The sequence below is a fragment of the Paramisgurnus dabryanus genome, chromosome 2, assembly GCF_030506205.2.
Source record: "Paramisgurnus dabryanus chromosome 2, PD_genome_1.1, whole genome shotgun sequence".
NCBI lineage: Eukaryota > Metazoa > Chordata > Actinopteri > Cypriniformes > Cobitidae > Paramisgurnus > Paramisgurnus dabryanus.
The window spans coordinates 40,013,328-40,040,102 of NC_133338.1; the positions used below are offsets into that span (position 1 = coordinate 40,013,328).

At 37.6% G+C, this 26,775-nt stretch overlaps 2 protein-coding genes across 6 annotated transcripts in view; one reads left to right on the forward strand and one right to left on the reverse strand.

Annotated features, from left to right (window-relative positions):
- dpy19l3 (dpy-19 like C-mannosyltransferase 3) overlaps window positions 1-3,414 on the forward strand; it is a 49,056-nt gene extending 45,642 nt beyond the window's left edge. For all 4 annotated transcript variants that reach the window (XM_065289262.1, XM_065289264.2, XM_065289260.2 and 1 more), the window contains one exon: window positions 2,716-3,414. In XM_065289262.1, coding sequence (XP_065145334.1) covers window positions 2,716-2,904 — 189 coding nt within the window. In that variant the 3' untranslated portion in view covers window positions 2,905-3,414. The remainder of the gene's footprint in view (window positions 1-2,715) is intronic.
- A 4,552-nt stretch (window positions 3,415-7,966) lies between these two features.
- LOC135778734 (neural-cadherin) overlaps window positions 7,967-26,775 on the reverse strand; it is a 300,864-nt gene continuing 282,055 nt past the window's right edge. For both annotated transcript variants that reach the window (XM_065289259.2, XM_065289258.2), the window contains exons 31-33: window positions 25,313-25,557; window positions 11,775-11,929; window positions 7,967-10,650 (exon numbers count right to left, since the gene is read on the reverse strand). In XM_065289259.2, the coding sequence (XP_065145331.1) occupies window positions 10,099-10,650; window positions 11,775-11,929; window positions 25,313-25,557 (952 nt within the window). In that variant the 3' untranslated portion in view covers window positions 7,967-10,098. The remainder of the gene's footprint in view (window positions 10,651-11,774; window positions 11,930-25,312; window positions 25,558-26,775) is intronic.

A 26,775-nucleotide genomic window follows, 5' to 3' on the forward strand; every position in this document is an offset into this window, starting at 1 on the left:
AGAATGTCTATAACATTTTTGTGCGTCACATCATCTTATATTCTTTCCCACAGCTCTTAGTCATTAAATACTGCTGTTCTTCATCTCTTAGTATTACATCGACATTGTTTGCTTTCTCCAGCATAGCATGAGAGTGAGCATTCACCCTGCATGCATCTAATCAATCTTAAGTGACTTCAAGTGGATGGGTAACTTGATTGATCTTGTGTACCTGATTATTATTGTTCAGAAAAATCTAAAAAGCACGCAACATTTCTATGGTTGTTTCCAATTCCGATACTAGTACAAAACATTCTGGCATCGGAATCGGCAAGTCAGACAAGGATGAGCATTGCTCTATTACTCAAATCTCTTATTTCACTACATTGAGGCTACACTTAAGTGTTTTTAACTCTTTCGCCACCATTTACGAGTTATCTCGTCAATTAAGAGAAAACGCTTCCCTGCCAATGATGAGTGTTTCCGGCTTTCCGCAATGCCGCTATTATCCTTCAGGTGGTGCAACCTCTTTCGCAACTTATAAAACCCGGAAGTATCGCCCTAGGGCAAGCAGGTGAATCTGATATCTAACAAAAGTGGAATTATCTCAGCTTATTGCTCAAAATTTGGTGTTTTTGAAGAAACCTACCAATATTTGAGAGGTGATAAAAAAGAAATAATTAAGAGGCATTAAACTTTTGTGAAAATCATGAAAAATGCTGGCGCTTGCTGGCAACTTAAAAAAAAAAAAAAACGCTGGTGGCGAAAGAATTAAAGGACCTTTTTGTGCTTTTGTAAAAAAACTGAAATGCCTTTTATTTAACAAAATTGTTTCTGGACTTTTAAGTTTTAAAGAGATTATTATCTTATATTATTCATATATAATATGTTTTATATTCCTAGTTTTTAATACAGTTATATTCTAAAACTCAAAAACCCTTTCAGTTTACAGTGTTAGATTTGTGGCTGCATTTTAAGTACTTCTTCACTTTTTACTAAATTAATAATATTACTGTCAAATGTATTTCAGAGAATAAAAATACTCAAGTTCACTGTATGTATTTGTTCATGTTTTATTAAGGAATAAGTCTGACGCACACCATAAAATAATTCTATCAATTCAAACAGGCCCACAGCTGTATACAAATCATAGACTGTAAAAAATATGGATGGCTGTTCACTCTCTTCCATTGGTGAAAAGTGAAGCCGCCAGTGTCCTGAAACAGCGCTGACATCTTGGGTCTGCGCAGTAGCGATTTCGGGACCAGTCCTGCGCAGTAGTGAGCAGGAAGTAAAGCCACGAAATCAAGACCCCGCCCGCCTCTCGCAGAATGCACATATCGCAGGTATCAATCATGACGTGCCATCACCGTTTTTATATCATTAAATAACTAACTAAAAACAAACTTAAAAAAAAAACCTTGAATTTACATCAGCGTGATAAAAACTACAGTAAATGACAGAAATCAGCGTTGGAAAAAAGATTATTGAATTGTAATTCAATTGTTTAGTTGGTCTAAAGTCCCACTGAATAACATGACGGAGGCGGGGTTTATGACCTATACTAGGACCAGTCACTGGGGGCAATCGAGACATTTTGGCTTCACTTTTAAGGGCTTGTGCGGCACACTTTATACAAATACACAGCCAGGTATCGGATCATATCGGTCGATACCCAGAGTCAGGGGTCTCATTTGTAAAGCGTGCTTACACATAAAACCGGGCTCGAAACGAGTTCCCACACTACAAAAACAAACTTGATGGGAAAATGGGCTTGCAGGGTGGGATCTGAGGATGATTCCTGTACACAAACTTGCAGGTGATCTGTGACTAATAAAGGGAACATTGCTTTGCTTTGTTTTAGAAGTCATAATATTTTTTGGCATATGCCATTTTTGGCTTTTGTGTGTACATAAACTTTTAGTAAGGATCCTACACACAGTTTTATAAATGAGACCCCAGGTATCGGAATCGGTATTGGGATGGGAAAAAGGGTATTGGAACATCTCTAAAAATGTCAGACTTTTAAAACCAGTGCGTTTGCATGTCTGCTCAGTCAGCATTAAAAAGTCATCTCCACCATATCCTAAAAAACCCCCCTGTCTGTAAATAGCTTGTCAGCGGCTGTCACTCATGTTGCCATGCCTTTGAAAGAGCTCACAGAGATTTTGCCTCTCTTGCTCCTCTGATCCGTATTTCTGCCAGGCAATGAAAGAACCTCTCGCTTCCTCTTTGATGCAGTCAGATACCTTCAGGCTGCCTCCAGCAGTCCATGTCTGCACTTCAGTCCCGTAACTTGTTCTGTGTGAATAGGTTATTTTAAATAAGTCAAATTCCAAACCCTTCTTTTATCATGAAGATGTTTTTTATGGTTGTTGATTGTAGACAGAATTACCAAAAAAGCAATGTGCATTGCACTACCGATGGCCCAGAAAAGAAATGTGCTTTGTGGGATATTCATTTTGCTCTGATCTCTTCAATGGTTTCAGACTCTGTCTATCTCTGAGTGCTCAAACTGATCCCACAACGGTATTCCGAGGCCTTGCTGTTAATTTGGGAATATTTATCAAAGTTAATGTTTAAAAACCTCAGGGCATATTTTCTTAAAGATTTGAAGATGAAGAAATGAAATGCTTCTCAGAAATCTCTCTGCGCTTCTGAATTTTAAAATGTATTGAATTAAATTGACCGCCTCTTGGAAAGCCGTTTTAATTTGCCTACATGTGTCTGTTGCAGATAATGGACGGCTCTGGTGAAAACGAGCCGGATCTGGTCCCAGCGTCCCACCCTCGGTTTTGTGAGGCCATTAAGACGGACGTGCCTCCGTATTCATCCCTCTTCACTCGAGTGTTCAAAAACAAAACCTTTCATGTGTGCAAACTAAAGAAACCCAAGAAGAAAAAGAAGGCAGACGGTGGGGCGTAGTGCAAACTCTCACAGTCCGTCGTTGCCCAAACCACTGAATGGCTGTACGGCCCATCTGGAATGTGCAGTGGCTGTGTGATAATAGCAGGTGTTTGTGTGCGTGTGTGTGCGTGTGGCTGTGTGCATGAGAGATCAGAGAGATGCCTGATTGAGCCAGCACGCGCTAGATGATTTGATGTGTGTTTGTGTGTGTAAATCATGTTCTGAGCCAGTCTGCTGCAACAGGAGTTTAACATGAAGAGAGTGGAGGAAAATCTCTTTCGCTACACTCTGTTGAGCTCTCTCTCTCTCTCTCAACATCATATCTCTTTTAACCCTTCCTCTAAACAAACATTTACGCACATTCAGTCGCAGTACCAGTAAGGGCACAGGTCACTTAATAACATTTCTGTTACATACTTACCTATACACTGCAATAAATGACTTTCTTACTTAGTATTTTTGTCTTGTTTTCAGTAGAAATATCATTTTTTTTAAATCAAGATATGTTTTCTTGATGAGCCAAATGACCTAGAAAAATAAGTCTAGTTTGTAGACAAAAAACTATACAATCTAATTGAATTTGTGCTTAAAACAAGCAAAATTATCTGCAAATGGGGTGAGAAAATTTTGCTTAAATTAAGTGTTTAAGAAAAAAGTTTTTTCTCACCCCATTGGCAGATATTTTTACTTGTTTTAAATACAAATTCACTTAAATTGTATATTTTTGTGTCAAAAACTAATGTCAAAAAGGTCATTTTGCTCATCAAGAAAATACATCTTAATTTAAGAATTTTTAGATATTTCTACTGAAAACAAGATTAAAAAAATACTAAGAAAGTCATTTTTTGCAGTGTATGAAATTATTCCATTCAGAGAACACAATAATTTAAATTGAGTTGATGATTAGGATAATGTCAATGTCCAAAATGATGAATAAGTATATTATAAAACGGTACAATTGACTTTTAGCGTTAATTGCAGGTTTTCAGAAGCCATGTGTAACCCTGGACCACAAAACCATACATTTTGGATTTATAAATTATCTTAAAATAAGCTTTTCATTAGTGTATGGTTTGTTAGGAAAGGACAGTATTTGACTGAGATACAACCCTTTGAAAATCTGGAATCTGAGGGTGCAAAAAATCTAAATATTAAGAAAATCATCAAAAGTTGTCCAACTGAAGTCCTTAGCAAGAGATATTACTAAAGAAAAATACATTTTTATATATTTACGATTGGAAATTTACAAAAAATCTTCATGGAACATGATCTTTACTTAATATCCCAATGATTGTTGGTATACATTTGACGCAGACAATGTGTTTTTGGTTATTGCTACAAATGAAGAGTTTGGTTTCAAAACACGATTAACGCCATTTTTTGAAAAAATGGTTACCGCCAAAATCAGTATTGTATCAGGTCAGTATTTAAAAGTAAATTCTTAATTTTATGCCAAATCAAATAAACGGCGTGTTCTATAATTTTTCTCTCCCTTTTTTCCAAAACGTGATAAATCCCAGTTCTCCTTCTCTGCAGAATGCAAAAAAATCCACTCAACAAATCACAGCGCACCATTCCACGTACTGTAAACAACAATGATGGTGCTTTGAATATACAATGGAATCCTAGTTTTCCTCATCTACTTTGTACTTCATGATCAACAAACAAACAAAAACTAAATAAACAAAATACTTTGATGGCATTGCTAAACCTGTGGTGGTTTTCTGTGATGGGGAAGAAACGTAAGCCTTTAAAATCAAATAATTTACGCAAGAGGCACTCGGGAGACGGAAAAATGCCGGCTGTTGCTTGTTCTCTCACGACAGCATCAAGCTTCTATCATGCTAACACATTGACCCCGGGGGATCTTACTGTATGAAAACTTTCCATTATTTAACTCGAAGTCAATGAAAATCAAGCAGGACCAAAACATTTTACAGCTGTTCGCCTTTAAAATAGTTCAGCGACGACAGCAGCAATGACAGTGTTCTTAATATGACAAAGTAAGTGTTTTGATTAATGCCCTTTAATGTTTGTATTTTTAACCAGTGTATACCACTAGTCAACTAAATGAATATAACATGGAAAAAAGATGAATGCACATTTATATATTGATTCAATAGATTGATAGCATTTTGAAAAAGAAAAACATGTCATTATGGATTTGAATTTTTTATGTTTTTATAACCTAAAAATGCTATGTGAAAGTTTACAACAGAAAATAGTGGTTTCCATCTTGTCACTTTCTTGGTATAGAAAACATATTTTTAACGAAATTAGTCAAAATGGATTTATTGCGTTTTGGAACCAAACTCTTCAAATATACATGTGCTGCTACTTATGACTGGTTTTGTGGTCCAGGGTCACCAATTATCTTTTGTGTTAGGAACAAAATGAAAGAATCTCTATCACTCCTTGGCCCATTATTTAGTCAGGGAGTTGCTTCTTCTCGAATAAACTCTTAGGTTTGATCTTTCCAATGGATGAGTTGATTTACAGAATCTAAATGATTTGTTTACGAATCACACGGATCTGGTTTTCAAGTTCAATTCACTAACTTAATTATCTGGTAGCAGCAGTTAACAGCTTACTGGAGTGGAAGATTCTAAATGAATAGAAACTTTTTTTGTGCAAAGCTATGGACTTTTCTGAAACCGCTCGAATCCTTCGGATCCCTCGTATTTTTCATTTTGGAGCTTGACAGCCCCTGTCCTCGTTCGCTTTTATAACAGAGACGAGAGCGCACAGGATATTTTTCAAGAAACAAATCTAACACGACTGCTTTCACAACCTCATTCCTCTCTCACATTTCCAACCCAATGAAGTGAAGAAATGGAGATGGGGCAAATGGTTGGCAGTAATTGGAATTCACAAGAGCAGTTTGGGGTAATTTGTGTCTATGGCGGTGTTGTCATTACATTTGCCAAACTGTTGGCCTGTGTCAACAAACTTGGGCTTTTAGACTCAGCGCTACATCCTGCTGTCTGGCTGCTTTTAATGAGAACAGTTTCATACGTCCATACATCTAAAAAATGGCTGCTTTTGGTTCCTCTAACAATGACAAATCTGGAGAATCAACCTTACTCATGGGTGCCAAGAATGTGCCATTAATCTTTATTGTAGGAATAAATTGTCACACCACTGTTGTTGCTTATTCAGTGTACTAATTAGTGTAGGATTATAAATTAGCGCTTGCCACATTGTTGTTACAGTTATTTTTCTTGTTTGTTCTTATTATAGCTTTTATAATGAGCTCTCCAAAGCAGACATCTCCAAATCACACCTCAAAAAAATTATTTTCTATATATATACACTCTAAAAAAACAAACGGTGCTATATAGCACCAAAACTGTTGCTTTGGATCGTAACCATAGAAGAACCATTTTTAGTGCCATATAGCACCGGTGAAGCACCTGTGTAGCACCTGTGTAGAACCATATAGGGGCCATATAGCACCACATATGGTTCTACAAAGCACTATATGGTTCTACACAGGTGCTTCACTGGTGCTATATGGCACTAAAGATGGTTCTTCTATGATTACGAGCAAAGAACCACTTTTGGTGCTATATAGCACCGTTTGTTTTTAGAGTGTATGGTTGGGAATGAATAGTTTAGGTGCATTTTGGATGAGAGTCAGAGATTTAAAACTAATTTACACAAACGAAATGCAATAGTCTTTTTTCATGATTTTTCCAGAGCTGCCGATACTATACACACTTTTTTTTCTTTGTTAGCCATTAGAAAATTGTATAGGGTAGTGAAACTGAGATTTTTTGAACAGTGTCTTTTTAGCACAAGCTGTAAAATGTATTAAATGGTCAACAATGACCCATCTTCTGATATAAAGGACGAGCTTTTAGCACATGAAAATAATACCTTGTCATTTACAAAAAAAAAAAAACGGTCAAACTAAAACTTTGTTGGTTTAATGAATAATCTTTTTGAAAGACCTTCTTAAGATCTTTGTTCAGGTGCTTTTGGGTTGTGCAAAACTATTTCTGATGACTTTCTAGACAATTATTTTCTGTTTGTAGCTAGAGGGCTGCTCGATGACACTCTGTGATTGTATAATGATACGGTGAAACAGCTATTGTTATGTTACCTGTCAAACTGTTTATATTGAAATCTTTGCTTTGCACAGCGTCTCTGTCAAAACACATCGTCCCTCCGCAGATGATCATATGTGGTGTTAGCTCATAATGACTTAATTCAGTTTGTTGACTTTGTAAGCTGTAAGATTTTTCTGTATACTGTAGTTCATTTTGATTGTTACATTGCACTAGTTTGTTCCTGTGGTATTTCATGCAAATGAATGATGTTCATTTATGTAAAAAGTGTTTGTCCTTAAAGGGATAGTTCACTTTAAAATGAAAATTATGTCATTTACTCATCCTCATGTTGTTCTAAACCTGTATGAATTTCTTTTTTCTGGTGAACACAAAAGAAGATATTTTGAGAAATGATGGTAAACACACAGCAAATAGTGACTATTGACTTCCATAGTAGGAATAAAAAAATATGATGGAATTAAATGGGTACAGTCAACTGTGTACTTACCATCATAATATTTTCTTCATCATTTATCACAATACTTCCAAAATATTTTTCCTACTATGGAAGTCAATGGTCACTATCTGCTGTGTGTTTAGCATCATTTCTCAAAATATCTTCTTTTGTGTTCATCAGAAAAAAGAAATTCATACAGGTTTAGAACAACATGAGGATGAGTAAATGATGACAGAATTTTCATTTTAAAGTGAACTATCCCTTTAATTGAAATTTATGGTGTGTCCTATGTGTGGTTTCCATTTTTGTAATAAAAAAGAGCCATATGTTGAATGCTAAGCGCTCTGGTACTAAACAATTATTTTTATCATTTAAACTCAAACCACAAAGGCATTTTTATGAATACAGGTTAAAGATTTGATGTTCTGCATTATTCCCAACTCATTACAGATTGTTTTCCATATAAAATAAGCCATTTAATATCAAGAGAAATATACACGTAAGAAATGAAAAGACTGGCTCAGTTTTTTTTAAATATAGCAGGATTGAAAAATAATGTTTACGTGTCATTGAAGCCTTAACAAAGGATCTCCATTTATTGAGAAAAGGGAACAAAAAGCAATTTAAAGAATGCAAATACAAAATGGCAAGATACTTTAACAACAAAAAGGAAGATTAAATAATTCATGGAAAAACAAGCTTTTAATAGAAACAAACCATTCGATCCTTTTATATATTTTCAAAGCAATTACTTCTTTGATATGCACAAATGAGGTAAAAACATTGTTTCACAAAATATAATACTGCGCTCACCACACAAATGAACAGGTGGCCAGAGGAATTGGTCTTGTGAGATAAGAAATTGTGTGATTGTAAGACAAAGCCCATTGTATTCCTTTCAAACACCTTCTCACATTGTATCCTCTCCGTACAGGGATGATTCCAATACCGTTGGATAATTTTTTTCTTAACCAAGAAATAGCAAGCATTGCACTTCCAGCTACAATTCTATCTTCACCTAGAAAATCTTTTATATGTTGTTGCAGCCTTTGGAAAAATTGGCACTTTTGAGATCCATAATAAGAGTGACGACTTCTCCGTCGAGTTTTTTAACTCCCATGATCCTTTGGTTCGCAGCATGACAGTGAGCGATCAGTTCACATTAGGATTAGCACTCTGATGTCTTTTAACACACTCCTACTCTCCACAGCCAGCCTGTCATGCTCCACATACTGCACATTCTTCCTTTAAAAAAAATGTAATAAAAAAAGAAATGATAAAAGGAAGGCAAAGAACATTGCCTCAAAATGCATGAAATACAAGGTTGGCATTTGAGGCCTCGTGGGGGGCGGCTACATGACTTTTAGTTATACCATTTGTAGAGTGGTAAAGCGGCACATAGAAGCTTTTCTTGCCTTCCCTTCACCCCATGCGGCTCACCACACGTCTTCAGAAGCCCATTACGTGTTACACGTTGGGGTCCGCCACTGACTGCACACGCTACCTTAGCTGCACGTCTCTTATGAGCTAAACGCATGAGGTACACCGCGCCGGTGAATAATGCGATGTGTATGGGGACGCTTCTGGGTTATTTATAGTGGGAGAAGAAATAATGATACGGTCGGGTAAGCTGGTTTGGTTAATAATAAGATATTTTCAAAAGGAAGCAAACTGGAGTAGAACTCCCACTCACGATAAGCTCACTTCAACAGAGCTCAATATCATGTTTGAGTCCACCGCCCATAATCTTTTATTTGTCTTATTAGGTGTCACTAAATCTTGAGGACCTTGAGGGTTGTGTATGCACTGCTACCGCTCAGAAAAGCACAAGAGTTTTTCGTAGTTTTCAACCGCATGAAACTTCCATCCTCATGCTAGGCACTCAACCTTGTCCCCAGCCTCCTCTGTCGTAAACGCATTTGTATTCCAGCTGTTCCTTCACTCCTTTTAGGCTGGAAAGACAGGACGCAATTTGTATTCCCGAGGAATGTCTCTTAAAATGCCAAACAATAAGGCTGCTTTCTGTTTCATTTTCTTGAGTGTTTCCCCACACATCTTCAGTTTTTATTGGTCTTTTTCCCCATAGACGGCATCTTTCATCCGTTTTCCAAGAGAATAGAATTTATGCAGAGGGTTGGGAAAACGGAAAAAACCCTGACGGTATCAGAGTATGAAGTTATGATTGATGAACACAAGTGGCCACTCTGAAAGAACAAGCAGCAAACTGATTTCAGAAACTGGTCAATGAAAACCCTCCCAGTCACAATGGTTTATTTTTCTTTCCCTCTTTCTTTTATTTAAGAACACATAGACCATACAGACATTTAGAACGGGATATCAGGAAAGTTCAGACCAAAGCACGTCCGAGGCGCTTCGCCCCTGTCAGTTACAAAGACAACGAATGGTTTCACTGAAATCATTGTCAGCCGCAAGTCACTGTAATAAAGACGCCCATACTGGGCTTAGAAATTGCCTTGACCACGACTCGTTTCTTAGATTGACACTTCCCATTTGCTGCTCATGGAGAGTCCCAGATGTCATCTGGCTCTGTACGCAGGAAGAGCATCTAATAAAAAGTAACGCAACCAGAGCGAGCCAAAAGCAGGCGTTTTCAGAATGAGAAAAATCCCTCTGGTTTTCTAGAAAAGTTTGTCGTGGTCTCTCTCCTCCCCTCTGACTGCAGGAACTCGTCCCAGTGCTTTCTCAGAGGTCGCTGCCCTCCGCCCGTTCATACAGGGCTTTCAGCTTCTCAAAGCGCGGCCCCCACTCTTTCAGACTCTCGTGACCCGCCGTTCCCTCTTCCAGTCCAGCGGAGCTGAAGGAACTCAGCGACCCGGCCAGCGAGCCGCCCCCTTCGGTAGAGAAGACCTGCAGGGAGTCAAAGGGCGCCGTCTCTGGATGTTGGTCGGCGTCGCGGATGATTTCACACAGGTAGCGGGCCAGGTCCTGGCTGGAGAAGGACAGGCTCTTGCGGGCCAGCTGACCTGCTCGGCTAGTGTTTGCGGTCTGGCCTTGAGCTGGTGACCGGGAAGGGGGCACGTCCCTGCGGACGGTGGTGGTGGTGGTGCTGGAGGACATGGAGGAGGACGCGGTGGTCCCAGTGCCCGGTCTAGAGGGAGGGTCAGGCTGGCAAAAGTGTTGCTGCTGCTGCTGAGAAGGCGGGTGGTGGTGGATGGCTCGGGATCGGCTGTACTGCACCGACTGAGCTGGACTGGGCTGCAGAGACTTTTGGAGCTCTGCCATATCATAGGCGTTCTGAAAAGGAGAAACCGAAAATGAAATGCAGGCGGCGGTGACAAATAACAAGATCATTAGCATTACATTACATGCCATTACATTCGGGAGCCATAATGCATACCATCAACAGCGTCTGTCACGAAGCTGCAACAATTGATCCCTGAACTAATAAGACAGAACTCGCTGACAAAATAAGCAGCTTGTCTGTAGTTTTTCATCAAATAATTTCTCATTTCCCAAAGTGTTAATGGCATTAATCCGGATTCAGGCTGTTAAAGCCGCGTTCTGATTAGCACCTTTGTGCGCGTCTTTCTGCACCTGAGAGGGGGAATCGTGACAGACGCGATGAAGAGCGCAATGCAGGCATTACACACTCAGTCAACACAACAAAATACGACAGCAATCTCACAAGCTCCTTTCTCACAGAACGTCAACATTAATCCTATTCCACTGAGGAAGATTTCCCTCGTGTTACAGTGAGGCACCTGGGGGTAGAAAAAATAAAAACAACCCCTTGAGGAAAAGAGAGAGAGAGACTTGAGGAAAAGAGAGAGAGAGGTGTGGGTGTTACAGTTGTGGGTGTAATTGATTACATGATGAGAGAGATGTGTGAAGCCTCATCAGATGGAGAGGATCAGAGAAGCACTATTCATCTGATAATCATGTAACAGGATTTTACACACGGCAGATATAAGAAAGAGAGCTCCTGCAACACATCTACACCCACATGCTTCAAATCAAAGCAACAGCTTGTATATCAAATACCAGAAACCCTTTTGTTTGGTGGGCTTCTGCTGTATGGTTTTGTAGGGAGAAGTCACATCTCGAGATCTTCTTTGAGAAGTTGTCATACTTTCTCGGCACTCAGTCAAGCCACTTGTCATCAGCATCAGATTTCATTTTTTAATGTTAGAGGTTGTCATAGAGATGAACTGATGGGGCGCCTAGTTGCGACGGGTTGTCATGACAACCTGTAAAAAGTTGTCATAGTAACTTCGGGCGCTCGCGCTCTGGGTGCCAGACCCATCTGTCATTGTACAACTCCTGAAACGGTCACAGATTCTTTGACCTGTGTTGCTTGGTTGGATGGATCTTTTCGAAAGCAATTTTAGGGGGTTTCGAAACAGAAGTCATGCACTCACCTGGTCTTCCTCTCCACCGCCCTCCTCGTCATAGTTGAGAACGTTCTCTCGGATGTCCTCCCAGCCGTCATGGTGAGCGGACACGTGATACACTCCCTCCTTCAACCCCTTATAGCTACGCCAGCGTGTGTACAGGAAAATCCCCAACAACAGCACTGGGAACACAGAGGAAGTACAGAATTACCTTAAAAGCTGATCGAGTATCACAGTAGGCTTTCACCAATTCCCCACTGAAGTGGCTTTGAAAGTGCGAGGGCGTATCACGGCTTGTGTGGAGAAAGACACTATTTTAAAAAGTATTTACAGAGAAGTGGCATGCGCAAACGACGTCCACTAAAAAACTAAAGTGAGAGATTTACCACCATCATTATCTATGCCTGAAGTATTATGAACAGCAGCTAAGCTAATTATTCTCCATCTGCTTCTTGTCTCCAACTCGCCCTACACCGTGCTCCAGTTTGGATTCAACCTCTTATGAAGAATACAGCTATCATCTATGAAGAGATGATGCTTACCCCTGCCTCCACGAAGACTTTAAATGATGTCATCAAAGAAAACTGACTATATATACATATAGTATCATTCACATATCATTGCTATAATATACACATTCATCATAATTTATACTATTTAACAACTGTGTCTGACACAAACATCCATTTTTGTAAAGTTTCTTTGAAACAATATGCATTGTAAAAGGTGCTATACAAATACATGTGAATTGAATTGGATTGATTCATGATTATCTACTGCCTATACACTGTACAAAAAGCTGCAAATAACGTTTGATCAAATTGGCTATGCAAGTAAATTCAACTTTCTATTTTTCATTTTTGACAAGTATTCAGTTGACGTAAAATACACAAACAAGTTTAAATTGTTTCACTTAATTTGTTAAAGTTAAATGTGGATTGTGTAACTTTTAGAAAGATGTATTGACTGAAATGTAATATAATATACATAACTATATTAGTGGTATATAAAGACCTAACAAAATAAACCGTATTGTTTTTATTACCTTAAGCCCTAATCGGACGGGATTAGACAAGGGACCTCCCTCATCATCACGTGTACATTACCTTGCTTTCTAATATTACATGTGCAAACAAGCAACATGACGCAGGCAAGAAAAACTCGAAATTGGAGCAGGGAGGAACCATTGTGTTTAATTTTGGTTTGGGGAACCTCAGTTTCAGAAAAGGTTTGATGCCTCTGTCAAGTGATTTTCACCTTTTTTCGGTCAAAGTCTATATCATGGTATGCAGAAAGTGACTTGTCACTGACTTGTTCAACTGCCTAGAATTCAAGTGAATACTTCTTTAAGCACTTTTATATTTGAAAAAAAAACATGCAAAGTTACAGAAAATTAAAAATTTTAAGTGCATAGAATAGACAGCTGGTCACAAGGTAATTTCTCCGGACCTTTCAACAGAAGGTAAAAGTCGTCGTAATCTTTACTAACATTGTCTGTAATGATTACTAACATTGAGCATTGAGACGGGACTAAAATCACAGGGAAGCTCTGATAAAAACTGCTTTACCGCACCTCCCTGTGTAAAACTAATCCCATCCAAATAGTACTTTAGAATGAGACGTTTTATCTACATACCGCGGGTCCACTTAAATGAAAGTCATCATTTTGCGGCATCATATTCTAGAGTAGCCGTAAGCGGAGCAACTGATCTATAGAGCATGTTTTGTCCCTACGTTATATCAGATGATGATATGTTTGTCCTATTGTGGCTACCGTAGCTTCTCTATGCGTTTCAAAAGGGAGGGGTGAGCAGAGGACTGAGCTGTTGATTGCAATTCACAATCTCACCAATAGATGCTGCTAAAAATTTACACAGTGGACCTTTAAAGTCACAAAAACTAAAAAAATCTTGAGATTTTACAGTGTAGTTTGTTTCTTCATATGTACAGTCTTGTTCAAAATAATAGCAGTACAATGTGACTAACCAGAATAATCAAGGTTTTTAGTATATTTTTTATTGCTACGTGGCAAACAAGTTACCAGTAGGTTCAGTAGATTCTCAGAAAACAAACGAGACCCAGCATTCATGATATGCACGCTCTTAAGGCTGTGCAATTGGGCAATTAGTTGAAAGGGGTGTGTTAAAAAAATAGCAGTGTCTACCTTTGACTGTACAAACTCAAAACTATTTTGTACAAACATTTTTTTTCTGGGATTTAGCAATCCTGTGAATCACTAAACTAATATTTAGTTGTATGACCACAGTTTTTTAAAACTGCTTGACATCTGTGTGGCATGGAGTCAACCAACTTGTGGCACCTCTCAGCTGTTATTCCACTCCATGATTCTTTAACAACATTCCACAATTCATTTACATTTCTTGGTTTTGCTTCAGAAACAGCATTTTTGATATCACCCCACAAGTTCTCAATTGGATTAAGGTCTGGAGATTGGGCTGGCCACTCCATAACATTAATTTTGTTGGTTTGGAACCAAGACTTTGCCCGTTTACTAGTGTGTTTTGGGTCATTGTCTTGTTGAAACAACCATTTCAAGGGCATGTCCTCTTCAGCATAGGGCAAAATGACCTCTTCAAGTATTTTAACATATGCAAACTGATCCATGATCCCTGGTATGCGATAAATAGGCCCAACACCATAGTAGGAGAAACATGCCCATATCATGCTCCATGCTTCACTGTCTTCACTGTGTACTGTGGCTTGAATTCAGAGTTTGGGGGTCGTCTCACAAACTGCCTGTGGCCCTTAGACCCAAAAAGAACAATTTTACTCTCATCAGTCCACAAAATGTTCCTCCATTTCTCTTTAGGCCAGTTGATGTGTTCTTTGGCAAATTGTAACCTCTTCTGCACATGCCTTTTTTACCAGAGGGACCTTGCGGGGGATTCTTGAAAATAGATTAGCTTCACACAGACGTCTTCTAACTGTCACAGTACTTACAGGTAACTCCAGACTGTCTTTGATCATCCTGGAGGTGATCATTGGCTGAGCCTTTGCCATTCTGGTTATTCTTCTATCCATTTTGATGGTTGTCTTCCGTTTTCTTCCACGTCTCTCTGGTTTTGCTCTCCATTTTAAGGCATTGGAGATCATTTTAGCTGAACAGCCTATCATTTTTTGCACCTCTTTATAGGTTTTCCCCTCTCCAATCAACTTTTTAATCAAAGTACGCTGTTCTTCTGAACAATGTCTTGAACGACCCATTTTCCTCAGCTTTCAAATGCATGTTCAACAAGTGTTGGCTTCATCCTTAAATAGGGGCCACCTGATTCACACCTGTTTCTTCACAAAATTGATGACCTTAGTGATTGAATGCCACACTGCTATTTTTTTGAACACACCCCTTTCAACTAATTCAACTAATTGCCCAATTGCACAGCCTTAAGAGCGTGCATATCATGAATGCTGGGTCTCATTTGTTTTCTGAGAATCTACTGAACCTACTGGTAACTTGTTTGCCACGTAGCAATAAAAAAATATACTAAAAACCTTGATTATTCTGGTTAGTCACATTGTACTGCTATTATTTTGAACAAGACTGTAAATATGGAAGATTTTAAACATTAAATCACCAAAATAAAAAAATGACAAATCAAGAACTCAGTTTGTATACACCTGTCAATAAACACAACTGCAAAATGAATCTAAATTTGAATTATACTACACATATATTTGTAAAATAAATACTGCAAAATGCAAGTTTGTATTTATTTTGTGCAACATATTTATGGCTGGTAATTTTCTTGCAATTCATTTCTATGTAATTCATTCATTACATATGTGTATGCAATTTACATACACATATGTAAATCAGTATGTACAGTAAATACAGTCTGATGGATTTTATTGCCCTCACCAGAGTATGAAGCATTTCTTACTGCGTTTAGAGACGTTTACATTTATTTTAGAGGTGCGACCCACAGTCACAAAGATCAAGGATTTTGAAAACTCCTACCTTATTACAATTTACAAGAAGACTGAAACTGATCCCAGATCAGGGTGAAGTACTTTAAAGTGAATTTCACTGTAGGAATGAAAGCACATTGCCTGGAGCACCCCTTTAGGAAACGTTTCTCCAGCACTGAGGTGTCGTGATGTCAGGATGACGACGTGGTAGAGATGGCTCTGATTTGCCACAAACACATTATTTTATCGAGCGCTGGAGCTCGTGTCAAGTATAGCTCGCTAAATCAATCCTGCTTGGCACCACTCTGACCTTTAGAGTATATTATCTTGTTATCGAATACCCAATACACTTCAATCTGTCTGTACTCCATTCTCTCCCTCTCTCTCCTTCTGATATTTTTATTTAGATATATGTTCTATTTACCTTTACTTTGGGGGCTGTAATATTTTTCACTTTCTCCTCTTTTCCAAATGTTTGGTCCTTTATTTCCCAAGAGAGCTTATGAGATTTACTGCATGCAATTCATTATGTTGGTTACAAAATTTTAAAGATAAACCTATAAAAACTCCCATTTTAGAGATTCATAATTAGAGACGTACTGAAAGGAGCATAAAAGCGGACAGAAATAAGCATTGTGCCCACAAAAAGGTTTCATAATGGCTGTGTCAGTGCTTGACTGCCTTTGGATTAATCTAAAGGATTTGTGTACTTAACTGAAGGCTTTGCAGCGCAATTGCACACAAATATCTTTTAACAGAAAATCACACACACACACAACCACCACTCAATCCTCATTGGTGACCGTATACCGCACACAACAGCATGTCAGATATCTGTTCTCTTTAAAGATTTGTTACGCCATGTTGACACCAAAGAAAGGCAGATGCTGTGAGCAAAGAGACGTTTTTAGCTGTTTTTGTTCTCTAATCGGTGCAACAAATCGATTCCAAATGTGAGAATGGACAATAGCTTTACCAAAATGTGCCCTTTATTAGACTATTTGTAAACCTGGGACAGTCACTTGTTTGGCCAACAGACAAGAATATTTAGTGAAGGAAAACCATTTGTCAAATACCATGAAATTCTGTTCTGACATATGGCATGTTTTGCAACGCGGTTCTGGTGAGTTTTGTCAAGCTTTGTGGAGGAAAATGACAAGATGTGCAGAATACCATACGGAGAGTGTCTATCCAACTGAGATGTCATGTGGGAGAAAAAACTGCTTCAGATAACGTGTGACATACAGAACGTGTTAAAAGTTGAGAAATAAGTGAAAAAAAAAACTGTTTTACACATTCAAGTTTAAGAGTCTTTTAAGCCCATTATTAAACTGTCAACCTGACATAGCACTTTATGCAATTAGAACAAAATTTAGACCTTGTTCTTAGCCAAATGTGACTCTATATGTGATCTATAAAAAGCCATCTTACATCTACGCATTTGGCAGAGTTACAGTGCATTACAAGAAATACATTTTTATCAGTATATTCATTCCTTGGGTTCGAACACAAGACCTTTTGTGCAATGCTCTGAGCGCAGTGAGCTATATAGGAGCACTTTAAGATCTGGGGTCTTGATCATCAAGCCTTAAAACCAACCTTACAGTAGCCGTGTGCACTCTATATGGGCTCTATTTCCATCTCTCCAATAATGCACCGCCTCAAGAGTCGAGTTCAGAGGGATTTCTAAATGCAACTTGTGCGGTAGTTATTGAGTGAAACTCTTCATCTTATTTCAGACAAGGCTTCTGTCTTCTGTCTGCCTGCTTCATCGATCACATGACCCTCCTATCTGCCCTCTCAGACCCCTCTCAGGACACCCAAGACCAGCGTGGCATCCTAATCTCAGACGATACCCACGGAGGACATGATAAACACTGCACTGTAGAATGCCAAAATCTCTCTCCTTCATAAACTGTCATCTGTCACGAAGCGAACTTCACATATCAATTTGAACACAACAGACCCTAAACATATTCATACAATTTAACTCTCGTGCCACTTAGCGAAGAGCGAACCTCGTTTAAACATCTATCAAGGCTTCTGACAAAAAAGACAATAATGATGATTTCTCCTGATCATTAGATTTATTGTGTTTCTAAAGAAAAACATAATAAATCAACGGCTGAACAGCAACCTATTCAGTTCTATTAAGTGAAGGCCATTGTTCAGCCTTTTAATATGTGTAATTATTCATTTCATAGCATCGTCACTCTCCAAAAGAATCCCTGAGTTCCTTTCATCATAATAAAAAAAAAACTGTGAATCGGTATGGGATGAGAAAACATGGAACAAGAGAAGCAGAGGAGAATAAATGGAAGCCAGACACTTTTGAATCAATCAATGCCTGATAATATTTAAATGAACAGTGCTGGAGGACCTCATAATATAAAGCTGTTGACTGTAGAGGGCAGACTCTCTCTCTCATCTTGTCTGGCTCTCGCATCTTGTCTTTTTATTAAAAACTCCTCCACAGCCAACATTTGCATGGCTCCGTCTATATTTAAAGATCTTTGTTACTGTCAACTTCTGAATAGATATATTTGCCACTTTTTAACCTATCTTTAAGTGATACTCTCACCCCTGTTGGAAAGGCCAGCATTGCCTCTAAATGTTGTATTTTGTATAGCCTCTACAAGTCTTCCTACATTAACTATACAACAGACAAGAGTAAGACGCTCTTGCACAATAAGCCTTTAATCTTATAGAAAAAAGGTACAAGAACAAAAGTTGGGGTGGCACAGAACCTTTTCAAAAGTACACTTTATGTAGAAGTGCACGGGGCAAGTAAAATGTAGAAGTGCACGGGGCAAAAACTAACGTGGGGTTAGTTGTAACACGGACTGATTACATTGTTGCACAAGGTTGAGCGTTTAGATTTTCCGGTATTTTTTTCACGCTGCCAAAAGATGATCTCCTGCAAATTATTGGAAATGTATAATGTTTTTCCAGAGAGTTATTGATGAGTTATTGATGTTTTTTTTCCGGTTTTTAAGTTGGGTGTGTAAGATACCAAATCCATATATGTCATATTAATCAGTGTATTGTTGACTAAAACATAGCATCATTTTAAAATATGGCTGCAGCTCTTAGCAACTTCTTTGGTGGGCTTGAAAATATTTTCACCCAGTGGGGTTAATTGTAACGCTGTGTTACAACTAACCCCTCAGCACTTACGATATGAAAACCGCTAACGGTAGAGTAATTCTTGCCATTGTTTTAAATAGACTATACATGAATGCATGTGCCTGTCTTATCAAAAATTGTGCGTCAAATGTATTTTTGTTCATATCTTTAATATTGATTGAATAAGGTCACGTCAAAGATTGAAATAATGAAATGAATTTCTAAAATCAGACTTTGATGCTCATTATCTGAGAATTAGAATTGAAACTGTACAGTAGTATGGTTATTACAGACTGGGTCACATATTAAAAAATATTTTGTAATAATTGTGCTGCTTTTTCTCACATATTTAGACATTTGTATCCATTAATAAATTATCTATTGTTAGAAAAGGGCTGGATGAATGAATACAGTGTGGATACCTGTCTATTATAGACAGATAAATAAACAATATCCATTTCAAGTATATAGACAAAATAGTATTGAAATATTTGCCTGCAAACTTAATTTTTAGCAAGTGTTACAACTAACCCCCTGCCTGTTACAAGTAACCCCACCTATGGGTTAAGTTGTAACGTTTGCACTTCTGTCACGTTTGGTGTAATTGTCCAATAATGGTAAGTACTAGAAACAAACTTTAAATGTTCATTTGTAGCAGAGATGTGCGTGTTACTTGTGTAAAAATATAATTAATCAAACTCAAATATTTTTTGAATGATTGAGCCAAAAACCAAAAAGTGTTAGGTTGTGTCTCACTCTCCCCTACATATCTTATTAGGATATTAGGATATTTTTTAAAGGGTACTTTTGTATTTTTTTATTCCAGAAAGTCCAGAAAGACTATCCTGATGTCGAGCAATCCTGGCAATGCTGGTTTAACAGCTAGACCAGCATAAACTAGTATGGTTTTTACTTATCCTTTACTTTCCATTCACACATATTGTTCTGTATTGTCTCAGTCTCTCTAAAGCTACAGCTATATTTATGTTACTTTAACTAGTTAAACAATTTCAACTTATTTTTTTCAGTTAGGTTGAACTGACTTGCATAATTGAGTTGTTTAATTTACAGTGCATCTGCATGCAGCATTTGTAACTGAACACAAGCCTAAAAGAATTTTTTCTGATGGAAAAAATGGATTATCGTGAATTACGGCTTTGCAAACTTGGAAAACACATTGTATGTATCACATGTATCTTATAATACATTTAGGATGCTTTTTTGACCTTTTTGGTGCTTGGCAGTATAAATCATCCACTTTCGTGGAGAAGCTCAAGCATTCTGCCTAAAATCTGCTTTCGCATTTTATGGAAGAAAGATTATGAAGTAATATTAGGACAGAATGACATATGGGTGAGTAAATGAAGACTAAATTTTCATTTTAGGATGTACTAATCCTTTAAATGCTTCAAATCAGAGTGACACATCTGACATTTACTGCTATTCCCGTATGAACAAATCTTCACGGCAGGGCTATTATAATTTAGTTGAGAATTTTAGATATACAGAAAAGTTCAGTATAAATTTAGTTTTTAGTCGGCATAAAACAGCACTAAAGGTTTCATCTTCCCATGAAGAGATCTGTTAATGCACTATTTCAAAAACTGTGAATTGTACTAAACTTTCTTTTTACAAGGTACTTGTGTGAGTGGTCGAAAATAACCATTTGATGGTTTTGTTTGATGAGTCAACAACAAGAGTAAAAACATACACATACAATATATTATATATGAAATATAGAATGAGTGTTAAAATATCACACAGAATATTACTGTATGTTTCCTCTCTCATCCATATGCACACACACATACATGTATGCATAAGCTTGACCTTAAATATCCAGGGGACTGAACATTCAACATGTCTGCACACACTGCAAGATTGTGTGTGTACGTGTGTGTCATACACTTCATTCCTTCTAGACTTGTAAAGGGCACATACTTGGCATATATAAAGAGAGTTGACTGCTTTTTAATACAGAAGGCTGCATAACACTTTACATATTAATGTACTGAAACTTGCTGCAATTTCTGTAACATAATGGTTAAAGTTGGTCTGAAAAATACAGTTTTTCCAAAAAGGAGTGTACACTGTGTGCAAAGTACAACGTAAATCAGCCAATTTGCTGTGATTAATTTAATGGTCAAATTAAGTTAATACATTTTCTCTCGATTTTTATGAAATTATATTTTCTTTCATTAAAACATGACGATTGAAATCATTAGGTACTTCATTTAACGAAGTACTCACATAATGCCTTATATTGTTAAGTAAATCTTGTTAATGAAGTATTACTGTAGATGAGGAAAATATTTTTTTTCCAATTCTAACTTTTAACTATGAACAATTTTGTATGCTTGTCTTTATATTTTAACAACAAAGATGATGAAATCAGTTCCTTCCATTTCAACATTATATGATACAAAATCAACCACTGTTTTCAGATATAGGATCCCAATGGAGTCATAAAGAGAAACAGGTGAAGAAGAGCACCAAACCATAATCATTCAAGTCCATCTTTGAGGTTATGATGGGCGGTTATTCCCAAAGGTTAGCTCTTCACTGTGTGAATGTCAAATCTCCATATCAGACATTTACTTGACAATCCAGAGTTTCTACAGCATGTGTGAAGTTTAACCACTATAACCGCATCAATTTACCATTTTGTAAAAATTGTAGCCTACATGAAAAAGGCATGTACATAAAATAAAAATCTAGACCACTTGACCACAGTACAGCATGTTAATTTTATATATACCACGGGGCTGTTGAATGCAGAAAGGTTCACAATCCACCACAGCACATTGAGCATGCAAATGTATTTGTAGTAATGGGATTGAAAAGCCTGTGAAGGATTATCAATATTTTTTCTATTATCTGCACTTTCGCAGTAATAAATAAAGAAGAATCCTGTGAACAAGTAGGCCTATCAATATTTATTTATTTACACTCCACTTAGCTTGAACTGTCATTTTCAATGTTACACTTTATCATTAATGGAAATGTGCAATATAGTTTAAAACAATATAGCATTGCCTAAACAAATCTTGAAATAAATAAATTGAATAGAAGGAATACAATAGTTTAACGTAAATGTAGCATGATTTAGCATAGAACAAGCATGAAGCCAGCAAAATGCATAGAGTAAGTATAATGCTAACATGATTTACCAGCATTAAGTTCACATATAGCTAGCATGAATTACCACGAAGCTAGCATGATTTACCTTGAAGCTGAAATGATTTACCATGAAGCTAGCAGGATATAGGCTGCGTCTGAAAACTTAGGCAGCTGACTTGTTGCCACGCTGTCTCATGAGGCAATGACTTCGGATGCTTCGGAAGAGAAATGCTTTCAGACACACTTCATAAAGGCAGCGTGTTTGAAATATAAACAAAGAGAGCCTTTGTGATAACTTATTTGAAAACTACAATACTAATTTCTCGCTAAAATGCAATTAAAAGGTGTAAAAAGTGAAAATATACATTTATTTACACTAAATTGTGGGACAAGATCTCAGGAGTCAGGAAATGAATCTTACATTGGATTCGGACATGACTTGATGCCTTCCTGCCTTGGAAAGCTGCCGCAGAAAGCAGCAATTTAGAGTTTTCGGACGCAGCCTTAGAATGAAGCTAGAATAATTTAACATGAAGTTTGCATGATTTAACACAAAGTTAACATTAAGCTAGCATGATTTAGCATGAAGTTGGCATGATGCTAGCATGATTTATCACTTATTAAAGCATTATTTGACATTAAGCTAGCATGATTTAGCATGAAGCTAACATTATTCCAGAATGATTAGCATGAAGCTAGAATGATTAAAAGACCCAACCCCATGTCTCTATGATATTCTGATGCACAGATATATGGGTTTGTTTATTTGGTTGCTAGGGTATTGTATTTTGTTGCTAGGGAGAAACATTGGCATCCACTAGTGATTATACTCCAAGCCATAAGTAAAACGGTCAAACCTCTGTGACTCTATGATGTTCTGATGCAGAGATATAAGGCTTTGTTTTTTCGGTTGCTAGGGTACTGTATTTGGTTGCTAGGGAGAACAATTCCATCCACAAGTGATTAGTCCTACCCACAATAGCACTTTAAGGACAAAATCTTTGCAAATGTCTTAAAGTAAATCTTCAGAACAACATCTGGTGATGTAGTAACCGTAGTTTTTGCAGAAAAAATGACTTTGTTCCCTTGGATTATTAGAAAATGAATGCATGCCCGCTTTAAGTTTTGGCCACATATCCAATTATCCAATTACTTGTTGAGAAGTATAAAGATGTGCAAAAGTGGGGTGGTGATAAGATTATTTTACTGATGTTCCATAAAATCTTCCTACATAATGTAAAAAAAAAACATTCCGTGAAAGTATTATTTTAATATATTTGATATAGACCATACTTCATAGAGTAAAGCCAAGTCAAAGATACAAATCAATGTAAAATCAGTGAGTGAAATTAAACATTATTGCTTCTATCTCATAACTAGATTATGAGACTTTTCACAGGGTCACATATTTCATTTAATTAAAGTAGACCATTAACGGGGGCTCTTAAATTCCTAAAATGAACTTCCCTGTCAGTTTACAATAAAAAACCTGGCACTGTTTTTGTTTGTGTGGTGCCAACAGCAATCAATGTCATCAGATGTCATCTTCCTGCTGCTCCAAAATTAAGTCACATGGACTTTACACTTAAGAAACTGGGTTAGGAAAATCTTAAAGTGCAGTTGTGAATGCGGTTAGGGACTTTCTTTGCTGTAACACCAACACATGCATGATCACATGCAGAGAAAAACATTGAAATTAAATAAAGTATTACCAAGTATAAAACCAATGAATACAGGAAAAAGTGTTCTACTCTCTCCAGCAGTGACAGTCTTAGAAGTAAAGTAGGATTTCATCCAGACAGCGCACACGCTTGGTCTCTTAAACAGCACAATACCAAAATAAAGCTTCAAAAGTAGTATCCAGCAGTACAATCTAAATCCCTCCCCTCCTGTTCAGATTCATCTCACTGCATCATTCCTCGACTACTACTGGGATTTAGTGGATGAAACTTTTCCTGTTCGCTGTTCCTGTGGTGATGTGTTAGTCAGCGGGAGGTTATATTTCTGTGGACAGGAGTCAGGGCTTGGCTGCTTAGGTGGAGGCGTAGTGTTAGCATGGTGCACAAAACCTATTAACCGCCTTACAGAAAGAAAAAAAAAATCATCTTAACCCTGCGCCAAAGCCTTTCATATGGCAGAGTATCGAGAGAGTCTGAACCTTTTATTTCTTGGGCTCTTCGCTCGCCTCTCTTTGGAATCGCTCCAGCGAAATAGGATAAAGTGCAGAAAAACAATGAAAAAAATAAAGACGCAAAGGAAGAGAGGGACAAAAAACCTCACGGGCTACTTAAATTCTGTCGAGGATGGCCGGGAACATTGAAATTCTGCCCAAAACCCTGGTGCATTGATCTCAATTTCCACCCTGGCTTGGGTAAACAGCACAATGTGTGCCTACAAATCAAGTAATTAACACTTTAAAAAGCAACTGGAGCTGAGAATGATTAAGGTCATGTCAAATCTATAATGAAACCAAACTGTGAGAGGAGGAAAAAGATTGTTTGGTTCCCCTTGGCCTTGTCGAACGCAGCTATGCAGGCAGATGAGGACGTCGAAAACAAAGTAAGTTAATATGCGCTTCACTTGTTGGGATCGCTGATTATGAAGGCCGTGTTCTAGGCTATTGAAAATGCGAGTAAAATGGATCACAAGGGAACACTGATAGGAACCTTGGTGTAGGCGAGGAACATATGCCAAACTATAACAGCTCCAAAATAAATATTGGAAAAGTCCTATTAAAAAAAATACAGAGCACACAACCACGATATGAGAATGTGCCAACCACCAAAATAAGTTTAAAAAATAGATGAGGTTCAGCAGTTGAGGGAGACCATAATTAATATTTAAGCAATAAAAACACCGGGTTTACCTATTAATCGATGTCTCCTACAGAAACTAATATTTTGCAGAAGAAGAAGAATAAAATGATGGTTGGTTGACTGGGAGAGATATTACAGAAATTGTTCACCTTTTATATAATAAGCTATGCAAACTGTAAACACCAACAAAAGTGTTTTTTAAATTAGGATTTAGCATTGATCAAGTTATTCCTAATGCAACTTACATTCATCAATGCACTGACTCGCATACTAATTATTTTTACTGTGATAATAACAGCTATTTGTTACAAAATATGTAAAATTAAGCTGGATAAATGTAGCATAATAAAAATACATGATAAACAAAAACAGTAAGTGGCGGTTCACTCAAACAACTATTTACTCACCATGTCAGTACATTTCAGTCTGGTTATTGTGGCTTTAAAAGACTTGTAGGACGTGAGATGAATAAACTACTTGATTTGGGTGTAGAATGATCACATTACACCTAGGGGTGATTTATTCCTTAATCATGCATGACTAGCAGTACATTAGACATTTTAGACAGATAGTTACCTAGTAGGGCCATAAAGCAGATGCATATGGCAAAGAGTGAGCTGAAACTGAGTCCCACGTCATCCTGGTAGATGGCCAGCGTGACCTCACAGTGCCGGCCGCGGTAGCCCTCTGGACAGTGGCATGTGAATTTGGAGGGGGACTGTGCCACACAAGTACCCCTGTGACATGGACGGCTGGCACAAAGTGTGTACACGCAGAATTTTCCTGTGGAATTTGCCTTGACCATGTGACCATTTGGACACCTAGGATTGGAAAAAACATGGACCAGGTGAGGAGTAACAATAACAATGTCTAAGTCTCTTTTTAGGCATGAAAGCCTAATTGTATGTTTACAATTACACAATTTAGTCTGAGAGATTTCTGACCCTCCATTGAAAACCTATGTACGGTATACTGTCCATGTCCAGAAAGGTGATAAAAACATAATAAAAGTAGTCCATGTGGCATCAGTGGATCAGTTAGAATTTGTTGAGGCATCGAACATACATATTGGTCCAAAAATAACAAAAATTACAACTAAATCAGAATAGTCTTCTCTCCCGCGTGGTTCACAACAGACACGGAAGAGAAGACAATGCTGAATGCAATATAATTTTTGTTATTTTTGGACCAAAATGTATTTTCTATGCTTCAACAAATTCTTACTGACCCACTGATGTCACATGGACTACTTTGATGATGTTTTTATTACCTTTCTGGACATGGACAGTATACCGTACATAGATTTTTAATGGAGGGTCAGAAATCTCTCAGACAAAATCGAAAACATCTTAAATTGTGTTTCTTACGAGTTTGGAAAGACATGAGGGTGAGTCATTAATGAAATTATTTTCATTTTTGGGTGAACTATCCCTTTAAGTTGACTATTGAAATAAAGTGCAACTTTTTCTTTCTAAATCCCTCTACCAAAACCAAACACAAAGCTCTCAGCACAAAGCATGCTTATTAAACTAATAGAAAATGGGCAGCCTTTCGGCAAGTCTGATACAATACCAACAGAGAGACACACAACTACACAACAGCTCTAGCGGGCATTGCAGTCTGAGAAGCGTAGACTATTTTATAGTGAGAAATAACCCACACATACTATATCATGCTTTCCAATCAGCCTTTGACTCAGGCATGTTTACAGACAACCCAGGGCCAAGGTGCATCAAAGGCTTAGCTAAGTAGAAGCCCCTACAGCGTGTGATGGGTGTCATGCATAGTGAGGATTACCGAGGACTTCAGAGCATGAATTTAGGCTTGTTTGCAGAAGAAAGTGTATGTGCTGGTGTTGTTTACTCCTGGTGCTATGTCTGTCTGAGTTGATCTAATAATATGTGGTCGGACGAGACAGAATTATGCATTGAGTTAACATTATTTACTGTAACAGAGACCTCCAGTAATCACTTGTTGTTTCTTTGAAATGATGGTTTTAACTGTTAGCTTTGTATGTGTGCATTGACCGTCTGTCAGAG